The sequence below is a fragment of the Drosophila erecta genome, unplaced genomic scaffold (genome assembly GCF_003286155.1).
Source record: "Drosophila erecta strain 14021-0224.00,06,07 unplaced genomic scaffold, DereRS2 tig00000126-arrow-pilon, whole genome shotgun sequence".
Lineage (NCBI taxonomy): Eukaryota > Metazoa > Arthropoda > Insecta > Diptera > Drosophilidae > Drosophila > Drosophila erecta.
In genome coordinates, this window is record NW_020825209.1 from 6406341 (window position 1) to 6423027 (window position 16687).

General features: G+C 51.9%; 2 protein-coding genes across 2 annotated transcripts; one reads left to right on the forward strand and one right to left on the reverse strand.

The window, feature by feature from the left end:
- The first annotated feature begins 2504 nt into the window (after positions 1-2504).
- Positions 2505-5267, forward strand: LOC6550295 (cytochrome P450 306a1). Its single transcript, XM_001977661.3, has 3 exons — positions 2505-3165; positions 3245-3393; positions 3716-5267. The coding sequence occupies exons 1-3, from the start codon at positions 2781-2783 to the stop codon at positions 4925-4927; spliced, it is 1746 nt and encodes a 581-aa protein (XP_001977697.1). The 5' UTR covers positions 2505-2780; the 3' UTR covers positions 4928-5267.
- Positions 5268-5301: 34 nt separating this feature from the next.
- LOC6550296 (cytochrome P450 18a1) lies at positions 5302-9709 on the reverse strand. The gene is made up of 5 exons (XM_001977662.3): positions 8433-9709; positions 7588-7709; positions 7089-7518; positions 6732-6996; positions 5302-6295 (listed from the first exon to the last, which is right to left on the reverse strand). Exons 1-5 carry the CDS (start codon positions 8821-8823, stop codon positions 5887-5889), a joined length of 1617 nt encoding a protein of 538 aa, XP_001977698.1. The 5' UTR covers positions 8824-9709; the 3' UTR covers positions 5302-5886.
- Positions 9710-16687: the final 6978 nt, after the last annotated feature.

Here is a 16687-nt window from a genome sequence, read left to right on the forward strand (position 1 = left end):
CGCAGTTTTTGGGAGGCACCAGATGTGCACTACCCCGTAGCTGCCCCGTAAAATGGAGATGGGTCGGATGACCGTAGGCAGCTGACTGCACTCGGGTGTCTTCTGCCACGGATCGCCGTGACTTGACCCATTCGTCGGCGCATTCCTCACTGCTTAATTGCTGGGCAAACAGCGACGCCGCCGACTGCCGGATGCACTGCCTCGAACTCGCCGGCTGGCGGCCCCCAGCTCCAGTGGTCGGGGTATCCGAAATGCGACTTGCGTTGGACGGTGGACGGTGGCCAAATCGCTGACTCTGGGCGAAAGATCAGACTGGGCCCGCTGTTCTGGTGCTCAACCTTGGACTTTGCCACCAAATGCGAGATGCTCCATTAATGTCGCAAACCATCGGACACAGCACATTTGGCTGGGGGCTTGAATTACCATTCCATTCGCAGCGCGTGCCATAAAGCTTTGTCGGATCGAGGGAAACCAAACACACATGCATATATTGGATGGGTGCATAAACACTGGAATTGGGTTAAAAAATAAAGCACGCAAACCACCTTGACACATTTTTCTGCACTGGAGCAGCAGATCGGGTGCTCGCTTTCGAAAATGAAATGTTGGGTGTGCAAAGGGTAAACATGGCATGGATGCCATGCCCATGCAGGGCCATGTGCGCCGCGGATCCCAGACCCAGACCCAATCCCAATCCCATTTCGAGAGCAGGCCACTATCAATGCGCTGTTGCAACTGTAACATTACTGCCTGACGAAACCCGTGCCTCTTTGTGCTTTCCACGATAAGGGAACGCGAATACGCCACGTGAGCTGGCTGCCATGATGAGGTGCCCCCGATTCGACTCGACTCGATTGGATTTCCAGTTCCATTCAAGCACACACCGAAAATTCGTTGCAATGCGCTGATTAGACGCGTTGTATCAGCACATGATGATGACGATGTGGCCACCAACCTTGGATCGTCTTGGATCTTAGAACGACGATCCTTGGGGGCCAAGCTTTCAAGCCAAGGTGGTGCCAATTTCTATTTAGTACTAAATAATATTCAAGTATTCATTTTAAGCAGTGGCAAGTTGCAAGTTAACATTGAGCTGAGCCCTGCAGTATTTGGAAATATATTCTGTTAAGATACAAAAATCCTAAATTTGGCTTTAAAGTGCTTACTAGCAGTGCTATTTTAGGCACACTTCAAGCAATCCACACTACCAAGCTACAGCTCCCAAAATCCTTATACGCATTGGGGTTTTGGGTGACCCCGATCCCCAGCCCCTTAGCCCCATCCCAACTGAAGCCGCCATCAACGTGGCCCGCTTTTTGCATTTCTTTTATTTCGTTTCAGCCACATTTAGCCAGCCAGTCGAAAGGGCTTAAAATAATGCCGGCCGCGTTGACAGGCAGCATCCGCTGGCCGTTGGGTTCATGTCCTTTCCCTTTGCCATAGGATGTTGCCCCGACAGGCCAATGATCTTGGCGTCTGTTGAACCGTCTGCCACTCAAGAACATTGTCGCTGCTGAGGATCGGTGGATCGGCGGATCGGCGGACCTGAGGACGTGGACCCATGTGTCTGGACAATGGAAAGGTTCGGCGACCGCGGCACGCAGCCAGAGCTCGCCTGCTGCCACTGGCGGGTCATTAAAATGTACAGGTAAATTTCAAGTTAATGCCACGGAAGGGCTATGGCTGCCTGATCGTAGATCTTGATGCGCTGCTCCTTTGTCCACAGATCGCGCGCGGAGTCAACGGCCGGCGGATCTATTTTAGCGCATGCCATTGGCCCTGAACTTGTTTGTCCAGCCTCGCGGACGAAGCCCTTGCCACTGCCACTTCCTTGCCCACTCGCCAATCGCCAATCGCCATTCCTTTCCAGAAGTTGCAGTGCTGACGCTGACATGACTCAGACCGCTCCGCCAGGCTGGAAATCCCCAGGCGCAGGCAGTTATCCAGAGCGCTTCTTGTGCTGCCTGTCCGCAATGGATTGAATCCAAAATTCTAGAAAATGTGCTGTCCTTATCCTAGCTTATGTAAGTTTTCTCTCTGTGCAGGGAAAACCCCGGCATATTTTAGCCGCCTCCTGTTGTTTTTGCCTGCGGCTTAGGTAAACCCAAATCGAAACCAATTCAGCAGCCGCGAAATTAAGGAATACACACGAAAAGTGCAAATGTGGCAGAAATAGAAATGGAAAGGTAGAGAATACATGCATGTCCGTCTGTCGAAGTCAGGTACTCGGGTTGGGCCATCCGGGCAGCCGGATACCCTTTACCCATGAGTTGTTTGACTTTCGCAGCCTTTCCTGAGGTGCGTACCTCGCCCATTCGATCTCCAGCTGGATCTGGATCTCGATCTCGGCCAGCTGTGGGTGTAATGAATGTGCATACGCTAAGCAGGCGATTTCATTTTCAAATTAGACTCTCCTCCTTCGATGCCGAAATCCGATGCCTGCTGCTGTGTTATATGTGGCATATATGGTATGGTAACTGTTGTTACCATTGCCTGGACGGCCTTCGGCGGTCGCTCTTCCTCCGTTCCCGTTGCTGACGAAGACACACGTTGACAGCTCGCCGCTGCCCTGTTTGCATTTCTGTCCCAGAGACTCGTTTCAAATTCTAAAGAAATTCCAGTAATCGCAGAGCTCTGCTGGCGACTGGACGTCGGGATCCGAGTATCTGGAAGCCAAGAAGCTGGCAAGACGGCAGCCAAACAGCCCAAGAATCCAAGAAGCCAAGGAGACGAGACGAGGGCAAAGCGAAAAAAGTGAGAGCAGCCGGAAATCGAAAGTGATGTCGGCGGGAATCGTCGACATGGGCTGCACCGGTTGGTGGATGCCCTCGGCGCAGAGCCTGAGTGTGCTGCTGGTTCCGGGTGTGCTGGTCCTGGTGATTCTCTACCTGTGCGAGCACCAGTACGACGACATACTGGGTGTCTCGCCGCCGGGTCCCTGGGGCCTGCCATTGCTGGGCTACCTGCCCTTCCTGGACGCCCATGCGCCGCACAAGTCACTCCAGCGGCTGGCCAAGCGGCATGGCGGCATCTTTGAGCTGAAAATGGGCCGGGTGCGCACCGTAATCCTCTCGGATGCCGCCCTGGTGCGGGATTTCTTTCGCCGCGATGTGATGAGTGGCCGGGCGCCGCTCTACCTCACCCACGGCATCATGGGCGGATTTGGTAAGCAGTACCTTAAGCTGCTGGGCTTTTCCGGCTCACTGTTCTCGCTTCACTCCACCTTCCTCCGCATCCACGACAGGCATCATCTGCGCCCAGCTGGACCTTTGGCGCCATGCGCGGCGCGAGACCATCGATTGGCTGAAGGCCTTGGGCATGACCCGTCGGCCGGGGGAGCTGCGCGCCCGGCTGGAGCGGCGCATCGCCCGCGGGGTCGACGAGTGCGTCCGGGTAAGTGGCCCCACTTCCTCCAAAAAACAGCGCGACATTGCGTGCATGTTGCATGTGCCTTGGAGATGTTTGTTTGGCACAGAACGTGGCAATGCGCACATGGAATAATATGTTTAATACATAGTATATAAGTACATATAGTTTCGGGAACCGCGTTCTTGCTCATTGGAAACCTTCAAATTGAAGCATTCAATAATCCGGCCAGTCAGCCAAATTATTTGACAATTTAAGGGGCTCACTGCTTTTGAATAACCACAGAATTTTAAATAACCATTAAATATATTTATATAATGCATTAAATGTGTTACATTTCACCCTGCAGCTCTTCGAGACGGAGGCGCAGAAGAGCTGTGCGTCGGAAGTGGATCCGCTGCCGGCGCTCCACCACACGCTGGGCAACATCATCAACGACCTGGTCTTCGGGATCACCTACAAGCGGGACGACCCCGACTGGCTGTACCTGCAGCGGCTGCAGGAGGAGGGCGTCAAGCTGATTGGCGTCTCCGGGGTGGTGAACTTCCTGCCCTGGCTGCGCCACCTGCCCGCCAACGAGCGCAACATCCGCTTCCTGCTGGAGGGCAAGGCCAAGACGCACGCCATCTACGACCGCATAGTGGAGGCCTGTGCCCAGCGGCTGAAGGAGAAGCAGCAGGCGTTCCAGGAGCTCCAGGAGCGGAAGCGCGTGCAGAGGCAGCTGGAGAAGGAGCAGCGGCGACAGTCAACGGAGGCGGATCCCAGCCAGGAGAAGAGTGTGCCGGAAAGTGAGGCGAGGGAGGACGAGGATGAGGAGGAGAGCTACGAGGAGGACGTGTACGAGCCGGAGAGCATCCTGGAGCACTTCCTCGCCGTACGAGACACGGACTCGCAGCTCTACTGCGACGACCAGCTGCGTCATCTGCTGGCCGATCTGTTTGGAGCCGGGGTGGACACCTCACTGGCCACCCTGCGCTGGTTCCTGCTCTACTTGGCCCGCGAGCAACGCTGCCAGCGGCGGCTGCATGAGCTCCTCCTGCCGCTGGGTTCGTCGCCCACTTTGGAGGAGCTGGAGCCGCTGGACTACCTGAGGGCCTGCATTTCCGAGACGATGCGCATACGCAGCGTGGTCCCACTGGGCATTCCGCACGGATGCAAAGAGGACTTCGTCATGGGCGACTATAACATCAAGGGCGGTTCGATGATCGTTTGCCTGGAGTGGGCCATTCACATGGATCCCGTGGCGTTCCCGGAACCGGAGGAGTTCCGCCCGGAGCGTTTCCTGACCCCCGAGGGCACCTACCAGGCGCCGCCACAGTTCATCCCATTCTCCTCCGGCTACCGCATGTGCCCCGGCGAAGACATGGCTCGCATGTTACTCACGCTCTTCGCGGGTCGCATCATGAGGTCCTTCCACCTGGAGCTGCCCCCGGGCGCAGTGGTGGACATGGCGGGCGAGAGCGGCATCACCCTGACTCCTGCTCCGCACAGGCTGCGATTCACCAAGCTGCCTGCGGTGGAGATGCGCCGTGAACCCGACGGCGCTGTGGTGCAGGATTAGGTTGCATGAGTGCATCTGGTGGCATCCGGTTTTTTTGTATCCCTAACTATTACAGTCTATTTTTTTTGTGAATGGTGGATTATTTGATTGGTTTTTTTTATGGACATAACATTTTTTAGGCAATTTCCAGTTCCATTTAATAAATATTTCTACTATTTTTCATGTGTCAATTATAATTATAATGCATATTTTATGCTGCCCAATGTTGATATAGATTGCTTAAATTGTCGAATGAGTAGAATGAATGCAAATGTAGGTATTGCAATAACTTCACTTGACCAAACTATTCTTTTATAAAGTAGAATAATAATAAAGTATCTTAGGCAAACCGCAGTCAAAGTTGAAATATGGTGAAGTAAGTATGGCCCAGTTAGTTTTCAAGGTTTTTCCACAAATTTTTCTTTATTTTCGAATCGTTTGCTATTTTTATGTGTGCTTGTAAGACTAAACCACAGTTTGTTTTGTTGTTTGTTGTTTGGACATTAAGCTAGTTCTAATACTACGAATAAACAAGAACGTTAGCTAACTTAACTAACTTAACTTAAGGGCCTGCTGGCTTTAGACATAGCGGTATCCTAGCATTAGCGTTATAATAATATTAGTTAATAACTATAAAAACATTGACATTAGCGCGTAATCGAACCTAACTAGGGCGTATTAACTAGGGTTTAACTACAATTAGTTGAACACAGCTTCTTGGGGGTGAAAGAATAGAATTGGTTGCAGTCCTCTGTGCGTTGGTCACAGCTTGCGGCTGCTCTGCTCCTGGTCCAGCCCGGCTCTAGCCGGGATCCGGATGTGCTCCTCCCACGGGCGGATACTACTAACTTATCGCTAAATGGATAGCTCTCGACGGGAGGCCAGAATGGAAGTGGCCTCCCCTCCTCACTCGAATTTCTTCTTGCGCTTTTGCATTTGTGTAGGAACAAAACCGTGCTCTGGAGCGGACCGGGTCCACATCAGTTGGCGCCAACGTTGCGCATGTGGTGCGGATCGGCGGCAGTGGGCGCCAGGGGGCGGCGCTTGAGGCAGACCTTGAAGGCCTCCGGCGTGATGGTGGCGCCCACGTTGCCCTTGAGACTGGGCAGTGGCTGACCCGCGGGCAGGGCGATGTCGAAGCAGTGCATGAAGGAGGCGAAGAACAGGAAGAGCTCCATCCGCGCCAGCACATCGCCCAGGCACATCCGCCGACCCACTCCGAAGGGGATGAAGTACTCGGGCTTGCGCACCTTGCCCTCCGTGTCGATGAATCGCGATGGGCGGAATTCCTCGGGCTTCTCCCACAGATTGGGGTCCATGTGGACGCTGTTGATCAGCGGGATGACATGCGAGCCGGCCGGTATGGTGTACCCATTGAGTTCCACATCCCTGCGGCGGACGAGTGGAGAGGGGAGAGGGAAGAACGACGGAAATTGTGATTAGAAGTCTGATCGGTGCATCGGCGATTATCAGCGAGCAGCAGGGGCTGGGCCCACTGCGCACTGCCACTAATCTGTCCACTGGCATCTGTGGAGAAGCACACAGAAAGTGGGCCACGCACTTGGGCTGCGGCGGAGCAGGGGGCACCGGGGAGGCCGGGGGATCCGGGGCACGAGCCAGCTGAATGGAGAGCCACGACAATGAATGGCAATCGCCGAGATCTGGTGTGAATGAACGGACCTCGCGGCATTTGCGTAGATCTTTAAACGCCAGTGCGTAAGCACTCCATCTGCTGATAGCTCTAACAGCTCCAACTGCAGCTCCAGATGCCCCAGCAGCCCACCCGTTGTGCCAACCCCAGTCGATAATCTCGTTGGAAGCTTACCTTGTGGGCGAGTGAGTGGTGGCCAAGGGAACGATGCTGGAACGGCGCATCGACTCCAGAATGGTGGACTCGGTGATGGGCAGGTACTGCAGATCCTCAATGGTGGGCAGGCGGTGGCGTCCCACAACCTGGTCCAGTTCATCCTGGACGCGGCGCATCTCCTTGGGATTGCGCAGCATGAACACGTTGATCCACAGCAGGGTGGTCTTGATGGTTTCCATGCCGGCGGAGAACAGATCGATGATCACCTGCACCAGTTGCTCCTCTGCAAATAAGGGGGACGCCAAGGAGTTGAAGGTCAGTGAAGTTCCAGCTGGTGCGGATGCAAAGGAGAGGAAGGAGAGGACTTCGACTTACCGTGATTCTTGCCATCGAAGAGCTCGGCATCCGTGCCCTCGGCCTTGGCCTTCTCGATCTCGCAGAGATAGAAGTCCACCAGGTCGCGGATGTTGGTCGGATCGAAGCTGCGCTTGTGGTCGTCGATCACGTCCTGGTAGAACCGCTGCATCTCGGCGCGATTCTGGGCGATCTTGTTCTTGGCCGTCGAGATGCTGGGGAAGCACTGCATGGTGGGTATGTAGTCAACGGTGTGGATCTCCCCAAACAGCCGCATGCCCTCCTCAATGAGGAAGTTGAAGCGCCGGAACTTGGGGTCGTCGATGCTGAACCGGGTGCTCATCATCAGGCTGCAGATCACATTGCTGACGGCCACCGAGATGACGGGTGACATGTCCACGGGCTGGCCATCGCTGGCGTGCAAGTGGCCGATGAACTCGTGCACTTCCGTCTGAGGAGCAGGAGCAGGATACGGTTAGCAGCTGCTCACTGCAGGCTGGTCGGGATTAGCGGGACTCACCATGATGCGCTTCTGCATCTGCTGCTTGCCGTTGCCCATGTAGGTCATCCCGAACTGGCGGAGCTTGTCGTGCAGAAAGCGGCGCTGATCCTTCCACAGTTTGCCAGTGCTGTTGATGATGCCTGCAAGGAAATGGCGGCGATTACAGCGGATCGAATGGCTGGGATCGGGAGTGCTGTTCTCTTATCTTTATTTTTAACTTTTATGCCCCATCTGTGCACTTAATTGAGGTAGGCTCTTGCCCTACTTCGTCAACATGAAATGCCAGCAAAGAAATCCCAGCGAAACAAAAACCAAAAGCCAAAAACGTGATTTTGCGTTATCACTGCGTTAAATGCACGCACGTACGTGTGTAAAAAGTGCAGCTGAATGCGATCGAAACCGAACTAAAATAAAATGTGGAAATAAAAATACAAAATTAATTCGAAATTCGAAAATCGAAAATCGAAAACCGAGCATCGAGCATCGAACGTCAAAGAGAGCGGAAAGAAATGGCAGTGGAATTTCTTCACTTAATAGGCGGCTTCACTGCAACCGACAATCGCACTGCATCCCAGGTACTAATTAAATACGTTTACTTATTCGTTAAATCTGCACTTGACTGACTGACTGGGCAGATGGCTTGATAATTTTCAGCTTTCGCAGCGGATTTATGGCAAATATTTCCGAGCTAATTTACACACGTACTTGTACGTACGTAGTAAACAGAGTAGTAGCACTAATTTCACGTAAACAGGTGGCTTATCAGCGTCCGGGCTTATATCACTGCCCTTCTCGCCAAGGTTCCCTCGACCCACTGGCAACTAGTGGCAACTAATGGCAACTAATATGGGCGCCCTACTCACCATATCCATTCAGCGTCTGCATGAAGGGAGTGTCCGGGCGTCCGGTGAACTCCTCGCGCCGGAAGCACTCGCGGATCATCTTGTAGTCGCTCATCACGACGGTCAGCTGGCTGCCCAGTCGCGTGGAGAAGAGGGATCCGTACTGCTTGGCCAGCTCCATGAAGCGGGTGTGCTTCTCGCTGCCCATGAACAGCAGATACCCGATGACGGGCAGTCCCCAGGGACCCGGCGGCAGCTTGCGCAGCTCCCGATAGTGCCTCACCAGCCACTGGAGCAGGCTGACCACGGCCAGCAGGCCCAGGAAGACCATCAGCAGGTGCTGGGCATCCCCATCCTGCTGCACCTGCAGCTGCCGCAGCAGAAACTTGATCAGGTACGAATCGGCCAGCATGGTGCTCCTCTTCTGGCTGCGCTGGGTGGGTGTGTGCAGGTGGCAGTGGTTCCTCCTCCTGGTGCTCTTGGTGCTGCTCTGGCTGCTCTGGCTGCTCTGGCTGCTCTGGCTCTGGTGCGCGCTGGTGGCTGTCGCTCGCCTTTCTTGGGCGGATTTCCCTTTGCTGCTTGCTGGTGGCAATTTATTTACTGCACTGCTTGGCGGCCATTGGTGGTCACTTTTGCTTTTACTCGCTTTCGACTGGCACTTGAAAAAAAAATGCAATTCAATGCGTGGCGCTGCGCTGCGTTGCGATGCCTTTGGAATAGTGTTCAGTAAATTGGTTGTAAAATTATTTGCAGGATGCGCCGAAGTAACCAAAAAAAAAATAAATAAATATACATATGTGTCTATATATTTATGACAATATCGGGCTGTGTGAAACGGTTGGCGCTTTTTGGCTTTCGGTCACGGAGACGCAGACGGAGACGCAGACCCGGAGACGATTTCGCGTCGAGCGTTTATAGTTTTCGACTAATGGCTCGACCGTATGTCCTTGCCACTTTTATAACAACTCGAGCCCGCTTCGAGCGCGCGAGTGAGCAGAGCGCCAAACGAATGATCGACGGCGATGGGGCGCTCGGTCTCGTTGTCGTGGTGCTGGTGCTGGTGCTGGTCTGCGTCGGTATCGGTATCGTTCGGATTCGGCTTCTCGGCGGCGGCTTAGCTTCACTGCTTCACTGCTTCACTGCTCCACTGGTTCAGCTGTGGCTTTAGCTTCAGCTTCAGCTTCAGCTTCAGCCTCAGCTCTTCAAGCTCAGCTCTTCAGCTCTGCGGCTCTTCAGCTCTTCAGCTGCTCCAAGCGCCCGACGCCGTCTGTTTGGGGCCTCTGGTCGCTGGCTTTTCGGCTTTTCGGCTCCAACGCGACGCCGGCAGAGGTCCGCTCCCCCGCTCCGCCGCTCCCCCGCCAAATGAAATCTAAAGGGGCGAGGCTTCCCTCCATACCTCCTTTCCTCCATTCTCCTGCCAGGCCACCAGCTCTCCAGACGAAGCAGCGCCAAGTCAAGTACCGCCCCCGCCCCGCCCCGCCCACGCCCACGCCCCCGCGCAGCAGCGCAGCCTCAGTCGACGGCGGCGGCCACTATCACTCGGTTCGATCGAGCGCACAGCGCGCAGCCAACATGGAGATCGAACCGATCGACGCAACATGTTCGCCGCTGCTGGCTTGAGTGGAACTGAGAAAGGCTCAAGCTCGAAGCGAACGAAATGGAAAGAGAAGCGCATGTGACGCGCTCTTCAAATCGCTCTTTCGAGTTTCTGTTGAATGTGGCTAATATCATTTTGGTTTGGGAATGAACTTGGTTCTAACAGGCAGAAAATTGGTCCTGGTTGTGGATATGGCAATTTGCTGAATAATACTATTGCTTGGCTTAAATATACACGCTTTCCTCAGCTTCGTGCTGGAAATTCATTGGTTTCTTTGGAAATTATCTTTACCATTGAATTGTGATAAAAACATAATTAAACTTAACAAATTCTTGCTCAACTTTTCTTCATTGATATCCGAGTTATTTATGTGACTTATTATGGTCAGAAAAATGATGAATGCGAAGATTTTTTTGGAATTATGAGTACATACCAATTGTACAAGCAAGTATTTCAAAATTATCAGCACCCTGAATAACTTCGCTAAATACCACTTATATTTGTGAGCCATGCGTTTCTCAAAAACATTTAAGTTCCTGAGTACCCAACGATGTATAGTTTCAAAAAACAAAAAAGCTACTAAACACAGAAGGTTTGTGAGAACTTAAGAGCCCCCTGCCTTATAATACCACCTTACATCGTATACAAATATGTGGGATTTGTTTATTCTTACGTGTATTTTATATTTATGAGAGTTTAATAAACGATTTTGAAACTTTTTAGGTGCGGGAATCCAGTATCACAGCACCCACGCCAAACCGAGATCGACTGCGATAGGATATGGAAATTGGTTCGAATCAATAGATAATGGCGTTGAGGAGCGGCCGCTTTATAAAGATCAACCCAGAGCCGCAAAGCGGAAGCTGCTGCACTGGAGAGCTCATCTGTATCTGTATCCGTGTCTGTGTCTGTATCTGTATCTGCAGCGCGGCCCAAGCGGAATCGAAAGACCGAAATCCAATGCAAATTTGCATTTTGGGTCAATAGCGAAGCCTTCAGCGAGTTATCGCCGCTCTAGAGTGGGGGCTCGAAGCAGCGATCTCATGTTGCCTCCAGCTGGAGTGGCGATCCGAGGTATCCGATCCTCCTCCCACTGATCCTCCTGCTCCAGTGGGCTGCTCAACGGGTTTGCTGTGTGACGTCAGCGGCCTGCAGCTCGCATTCAAGTTCAGTATCAATATAAACAATCAGCATAACGATATGAGCCATCAAATACAACGGCGACCCATCTGAGCTCATTTTCGGCATTCAATTCAACGAAATTCAAATTCAAATGGATGCATCTGTAATCAATTCTGCAGAAGTTTCTGCCTCGCTTTGTATCTGTATCTTTGGCATCTCAGTCGGCCATTTGTTTGTTTTTCGGCTTATTTGGCTTTTAATATTTATCTGTTGTGCCGGTTCTTTTGGCTTAAGGACAAGGTCCGACCCTCGTCGAACACGGAAAATACGCACTGTCAAGAAATTTCGAAATATTCATATGCATATGAAAATGTTGTGATTGGATTGAGCTTGAGATCGAGATTGTCATTGGAGTCGAAACACAACTGGCGCGGCATTTCCATCGGCTTGTCGAAGGTCGTCCCTGTGGAAAACCCTAGAAATTTCGGTGCCTTTGGCCCAGTTCCTCGGCCATCTGGAGTCGCCCTCAGACGGAGCTATGATCCGGTTGCTTTTCAGATACAATTAACAAATATTTATGCAAATTGCAGCTGCTGGCGCAATTTATATACTGCCCAGCGGCCAATGAACTAATTTGCATCTGTTCGACTCGATTTCGGTTCGGCTTAATCGCCATTAGAATACCGCGAGTACGGATGTCCCGGCGATCTTGGGATCTGCTAATTTTGGGGCAGCCATCCCGACCAAATGCCAAATGTCAAGATGCAAATACCAAGGCCAGCACGCGACGGATAAACCGAACGTGCAGGGCATCACATCATAGCATAGCGCATGGCAGTTGGGATTCTTGGGATACAGATACAGTAGCTGGTCATTAACCCCGAGATCGGGGCTCAGGACACCCCGAGATCGGGCTGCAGAGTGCAGCTGCCTAGGAAACGACACAAAAGACAGCGACTGACAGTGGGTCAATGACTGGCGGAGATCAGGACCTGTCGTCCACCGCCAGTCAGAGGCAGGGAAATGAAAGGAGAACAGGAAAACTGTTTCGCCCTTTCCCTGAGTGGCCTTGAGTGCGGTCAGTGTGCGCAGAAGCTTCCAGGAACTGCTGCCAGCCACTGACCACGCGACTCCCAAGGAATGAACTCTTCTCTGGGCGCACAGTCACGAAGGGTCTTCGAGGATGACTCACTTGGGCGGCATGCATCGCATATCGGATCGGGAAATCTCCAGACGCCCGAGGCAGCGCAGGTATGTGGCTCTTCTCATGGGCTGGTGCAATTTGGCTGCTGCTTCCGCCCGGGATCGCTTCCAGGAATCGCGGTGATTCCCCACTTGACTTGGGTTAGATCATTATTTGTGGACCGAACGCTCGCCGCGCCAGTGACATCCGATTTGATAACGTGTTTTCGCCACTCGCGAATCGCATATCTCGCGCTGCGATGTATGCACACCATAAGGCGCCTATAGTATAGATGGTATAGTAATCTATATAGTATTGCACGTAACGCGATTTCGATGTCGCACTGCGCATACGTGTATGTGGAAACATTGAATTAATGCGCAAGTAAAGCCAGTCCAGCCGGCGATTGCGAACGCAGTTCTAGCAATATATTCCAATGCGTATTATCTTCCCAGTACCCTATACTCGCATGTGTACTTGCGAGGTATGCGGCGTGGTTCGTAGGTGTATGTGGCATGGTATCATGGGCCGCAGCGCAGGGTATGCCGCATTCGGTGCGGCCCGGCTCCTTGGCGCGCGATGCAGTATTTAGAATTGATTTCTAATGCTGACGGCGCTGCTTTAATGCGCGTCGCGACCTTGGCAAAGCGAACAAAGCACCATTCTATACTTAAACACAAGTCGCAATAAATAACGAATTTGCCAGCGCCGAAAAAAATGGGAGACACTCAAATACACTCGGAATTAACTACCACAAGCGCGGTTTGGGGATGGGGATGGGCTGCTATCAAATGGATTCGCATCCATTGGATGCGGAGTGGAGTCGAGCGGAATGGACTGGAATGGATTGGGGTGCGGACTGAATGAACCGTGTTTTGCACGCCTTTGCGTTGCCAAAAAAATACGTGCAGTCCGCAAGGAACCAGAACCATAAACAAAGGCCAAAAACAATCATCGATTGGTGGTTGTGCTGTTGACTAACTTTTTCCACGCTCGCTATTTGCACTTACAGTCCGTTTCATGCTCGTAGGCCGTTCGCTTTCAGTTTCATATTCTGCTATTTGAAAATGATTAGCTAATATCAATTATTTTCAAAACACCGAAAAGGCAGTGCACGGTAAAATGTACTGAAATGAAGTATTGTTATTTAATTTAGTCGGGTGAAATTTGAGCTGATTATGGCACTTTTTAATTGGTAGCACAGAAATGCTTTCAAATGCAAAAGCAAAACGGCGATAGCTTGTAAATGGAAATGGAATCCAGCTCCTAAATATTCAGGAGTAGTTTTTCGCGTTTGCTATAATTTACATCTGCGCACCTTTTGGCATCAATTAAAATGACAATGAATTGATCTGTAATTAAAATCGCATGTATCATTATAATGGCAAATAAATGGAAATGCAGTGAAGATGGGAAAAGGTTAAACTGGCACAGTGGGTTGTTCATGATTACCCAGACAAAAGGAGCTCAGCGAAACGGAAAACATCATATGCAAACGGATTTTCCGCTCTGCTGGGTTCATTAAAGATTAATATACATAGTTTGAAATGCGCAAAAACACCATTTAAGTGTTGCTGGGCGATGTGTACGAGTTTTTCCCAAGAAGCCACCCAGGATTCCATTGTTGATGACGGATGGCGTTGGCCCATGGCCCATGGCCCAATTTGGCCAAAAGGAAGTAGCTGCCACAAGTGTAAACAGCTGGCCGTAGATACTTTCATGTGCTTCCCGAAGGTTCTGCGCAGGCACACATCACATAGTCCTCATAGCCAATGGCACATACTAATGTACTAATGCTGCCTTGTGTGGCGCGAAATATGCTAAGCAGCAGCTCGTTATCGAGGTGCTCTTGAACTTGAAAAGCGACTCGAATTCCTGGTAAGCGGTGAGCAACAAAATCATAAACAACGCCGCGTTAAGCAGAAAAACACAATAAATACAAATAAATACAAAAATAAATGCCGGAGCCTCATGACAACGCAGAAGATGTCGCAGGTCGGTGCTCGGTGCTCGGTGGTCGGTCGCTTATGATCTGGCCATCGCGGAACGGGAATCATCGAGTGGAATATTATGAAATCCGCGCCAATAACAAAAATAAATCAGTCCGCTCGCATCGAAACTCCCATCCAATCCAATCGAATCGAATCGAATCGAATGGAATGGCATGGCTGGGTGTCTCATCTACATATTCCCCAACGCACCCCTTGCTATCACTGCCACCCCGGCCCGTCTAGTTCATCCTTGTGGCCTTGAGCATTCATTAGTTCCCATTCACCACCACCAGCACCACCAGCACCACCAGCAGAGGCAGAATTCTAAATTCGCCGCCACTCGAGACGTCTTGGCCATCTCGCGGCAATCGAGCGGCCAAGAAATGTGAAGAGCTTCGTGCCGGCATGTCGTCAGGTGCGAAGCGGCGATTATACAATCGCCACGGATCGCGTGGGGTACTACCAATTATCGCCAGATTAGCTCAGGCTTATTGGCCATGCGAAATAGTAGCAATACTGCGAGGCAAGCTGTCCCAACATTGATGTCCTGGTGTGGCATGCAACATATCATGTTTGATTAGGCGGCAATCCCTGCCAGCATAGAGTGCCTGATCTCCCAGCATGCCAGTCGAGCGCAGGTGTATCCATGGCCATCAACCATGGAATAAGTCCATCCGTGTGCCATCTCAGGATGTGCTGCTACCTAGATCATAGTCCCATATGCCTGTTGCCAAGCCTGCGGCCTGCGAGTCGAACTGATTCCTGGAATATAGGCTTTCGCGCAAACACCATGTCTTGTATTACCATTTTCCACTTCCCAAGCTGCCACCAAAGACAAAAGCCAAGCGAAATCGGACACTCTGCCCCATTCGATGGCCAAAACAAAGCGCAGCCCGCTCGTAGTAGCCCCAGTGGCGTTGTTGTTCTACGTAAACCAAGTCATTCATGCCCGGCGTGAAAGAACCCAAACCCAAATCTGAATCCGAGCCGGAAAAAAGCGCACGATCATCGCAATCCGCTCCTGCTCCCATGCACTTTTGCAAAGGTCTGGTTTCGTTGTTGCCCTTTTCCTCTTCCTCTTCCTCTTAGCCTTCCTCTTCCTCTTCCTCTTGCTCTTCCTCTTACAATTCATTTTTTAACAAGCCAGGAATACGTGTGAAAATGCCCGCAATTCATTGAACCCGTCTGCAGCTGGAAAATAAATGCACAAAAACGGTGTGCGCTGCATTTTGAGGCCAAAACTTCTGGCGGTGGGGGTGGGATCCACTGCGTCGTTCACAATTCGCGGCTCGGAAATAAATGGAAATAAATGAAAATAAAATGGAAAAAAGCGACAAACAAATAGCACCCAAACAGAGCCTCCGCTCGTAAATATGCGCAGAATATGCGGTTCATTAAACTGCCAGCGCCAACTAAGTAGCTTGTTGATCAGCGTTAAGGGCCCGGCCGAAACCGTAAACAAAACTGCGACATTTCAGTCGGCGGATTCGGCGGAATTGGTGGAATCGGTAGAATTGGTAGAATTGGTAGGTTCGGCAGCAGGCGCTGGAAGGGCTCCCCTCTTTTCTTGGAGGCTGCGCGGCATTGGGCTCTAGACGTCACCCAACCTGTTGTGGTTCCCGCGCGGCTGACTCATGAGTCACGGGGCAGCCGTCCGTTCACAGCCCTCGAATGGCCTTGGATCGCCACGTAGCCGAGCATCTCAGAGTCTGTGTATCTGTTAGATGCGCGCCCTGGGCCTCAAAACGGAATGCGAGCGCCGAGCGCCGAGTGGAAAGTGAAGGTGCTGCTGGAAGAAAGTTCTGCCCAGCTGCACCCAAAGTTCCACACTCTGGGTGTCGGGAAAAGAAGAAAGCTGCAGGAGAGGTCAAGCTACTAGAAAATGGAAGAGGAGAGCGGAATTAAGGGAAGCAGCAGACTGAATCCCTGGATACTCTGCGGGAATCCTTCCACTACTGATGACTTTGAGGCCGTGGGGGCGCGTGGCTGGGTGGCAATGAACTCCGTTGTAGGGGCAGGGGGAGGGCCCAGCAATAAGTCGCCCCACCCACCTATCCACCTTGTCATTCGCGTAATTATTCAAACGGGTTCCTCGCGCATTCCCGCGCTTTTTCGACCCGAAAGACTCATTATAATTACCAAATGAACTGTTGCCGATTATATAATGACGAGCGATGCGCCATTCGACTCCATAGACGCGCGGCCTTGAGCGCGGACGCTGACACCTCCAGACGGAGCCGGACCAGGCAGGCATCATCGTGGTGGTGCTGGTGCTGGTGCTGGTGGTGGTGGCTTGTGCTTTCGAGCTCAGCTTGATCATGAGCATGAGCGGTGCTACGGTGGCCAGAGTTGGCAACACGTCAATGCCCAATCTGAGACCCAA

What these genes read in the sequence shown, in the direction of transcription:
- LOC6550296 (XM_001977662.3), bottom strand. Translation starts at nt 8,823, where the DNA reads ATGCTGGCCGATTCGTACCTGATCAAGTTTCTGCTGCGGCAGCTGCAG. An exon ending in CTTCGATGGCAAGAATCACG is followed by an intron (nt 6,997 to 7,088) that starts GTAAGTCGAAGT and finishes CCTTATTTGCAG; the next exon opens with AGGAGCAACTGGTGCAGGTG. An exon ending in ACCACTCACTCGCCCACAAG is followed by an intron (nt 6,296 to 6,731) that starts GTAAGCTTCCAA and finishes CGTCCGCCGCAG; the next exon opens with GGATGTGGAACTCAATGGGT.
- LOC6550295 (XM_001977661.3), top strand. Translation starts at nt 2,781, where the DNA reads ATGTCGGCGGGAATCGTCGACATGGGCTGCACCGGTTGGTGGATGCCC. An exon ending in CGGCATCATGGGCGGATTTG is followed by an intron (nt 3,166 to 3,244) that starts GTAAGCAGTACC and finishes CATCCACGACAG; the next exon opens with GCATCATCTGCGCCCAGCTG. An exon ending in GGGTCGACGAGTGCGTCCGG is followed by an intron (nt 3,394 to 3,715) that starts GTAAGTGGCCCC and finishes TTCACCCTGCAG; the next exon opens with CTCTTCGAGACGGAGGCGCA.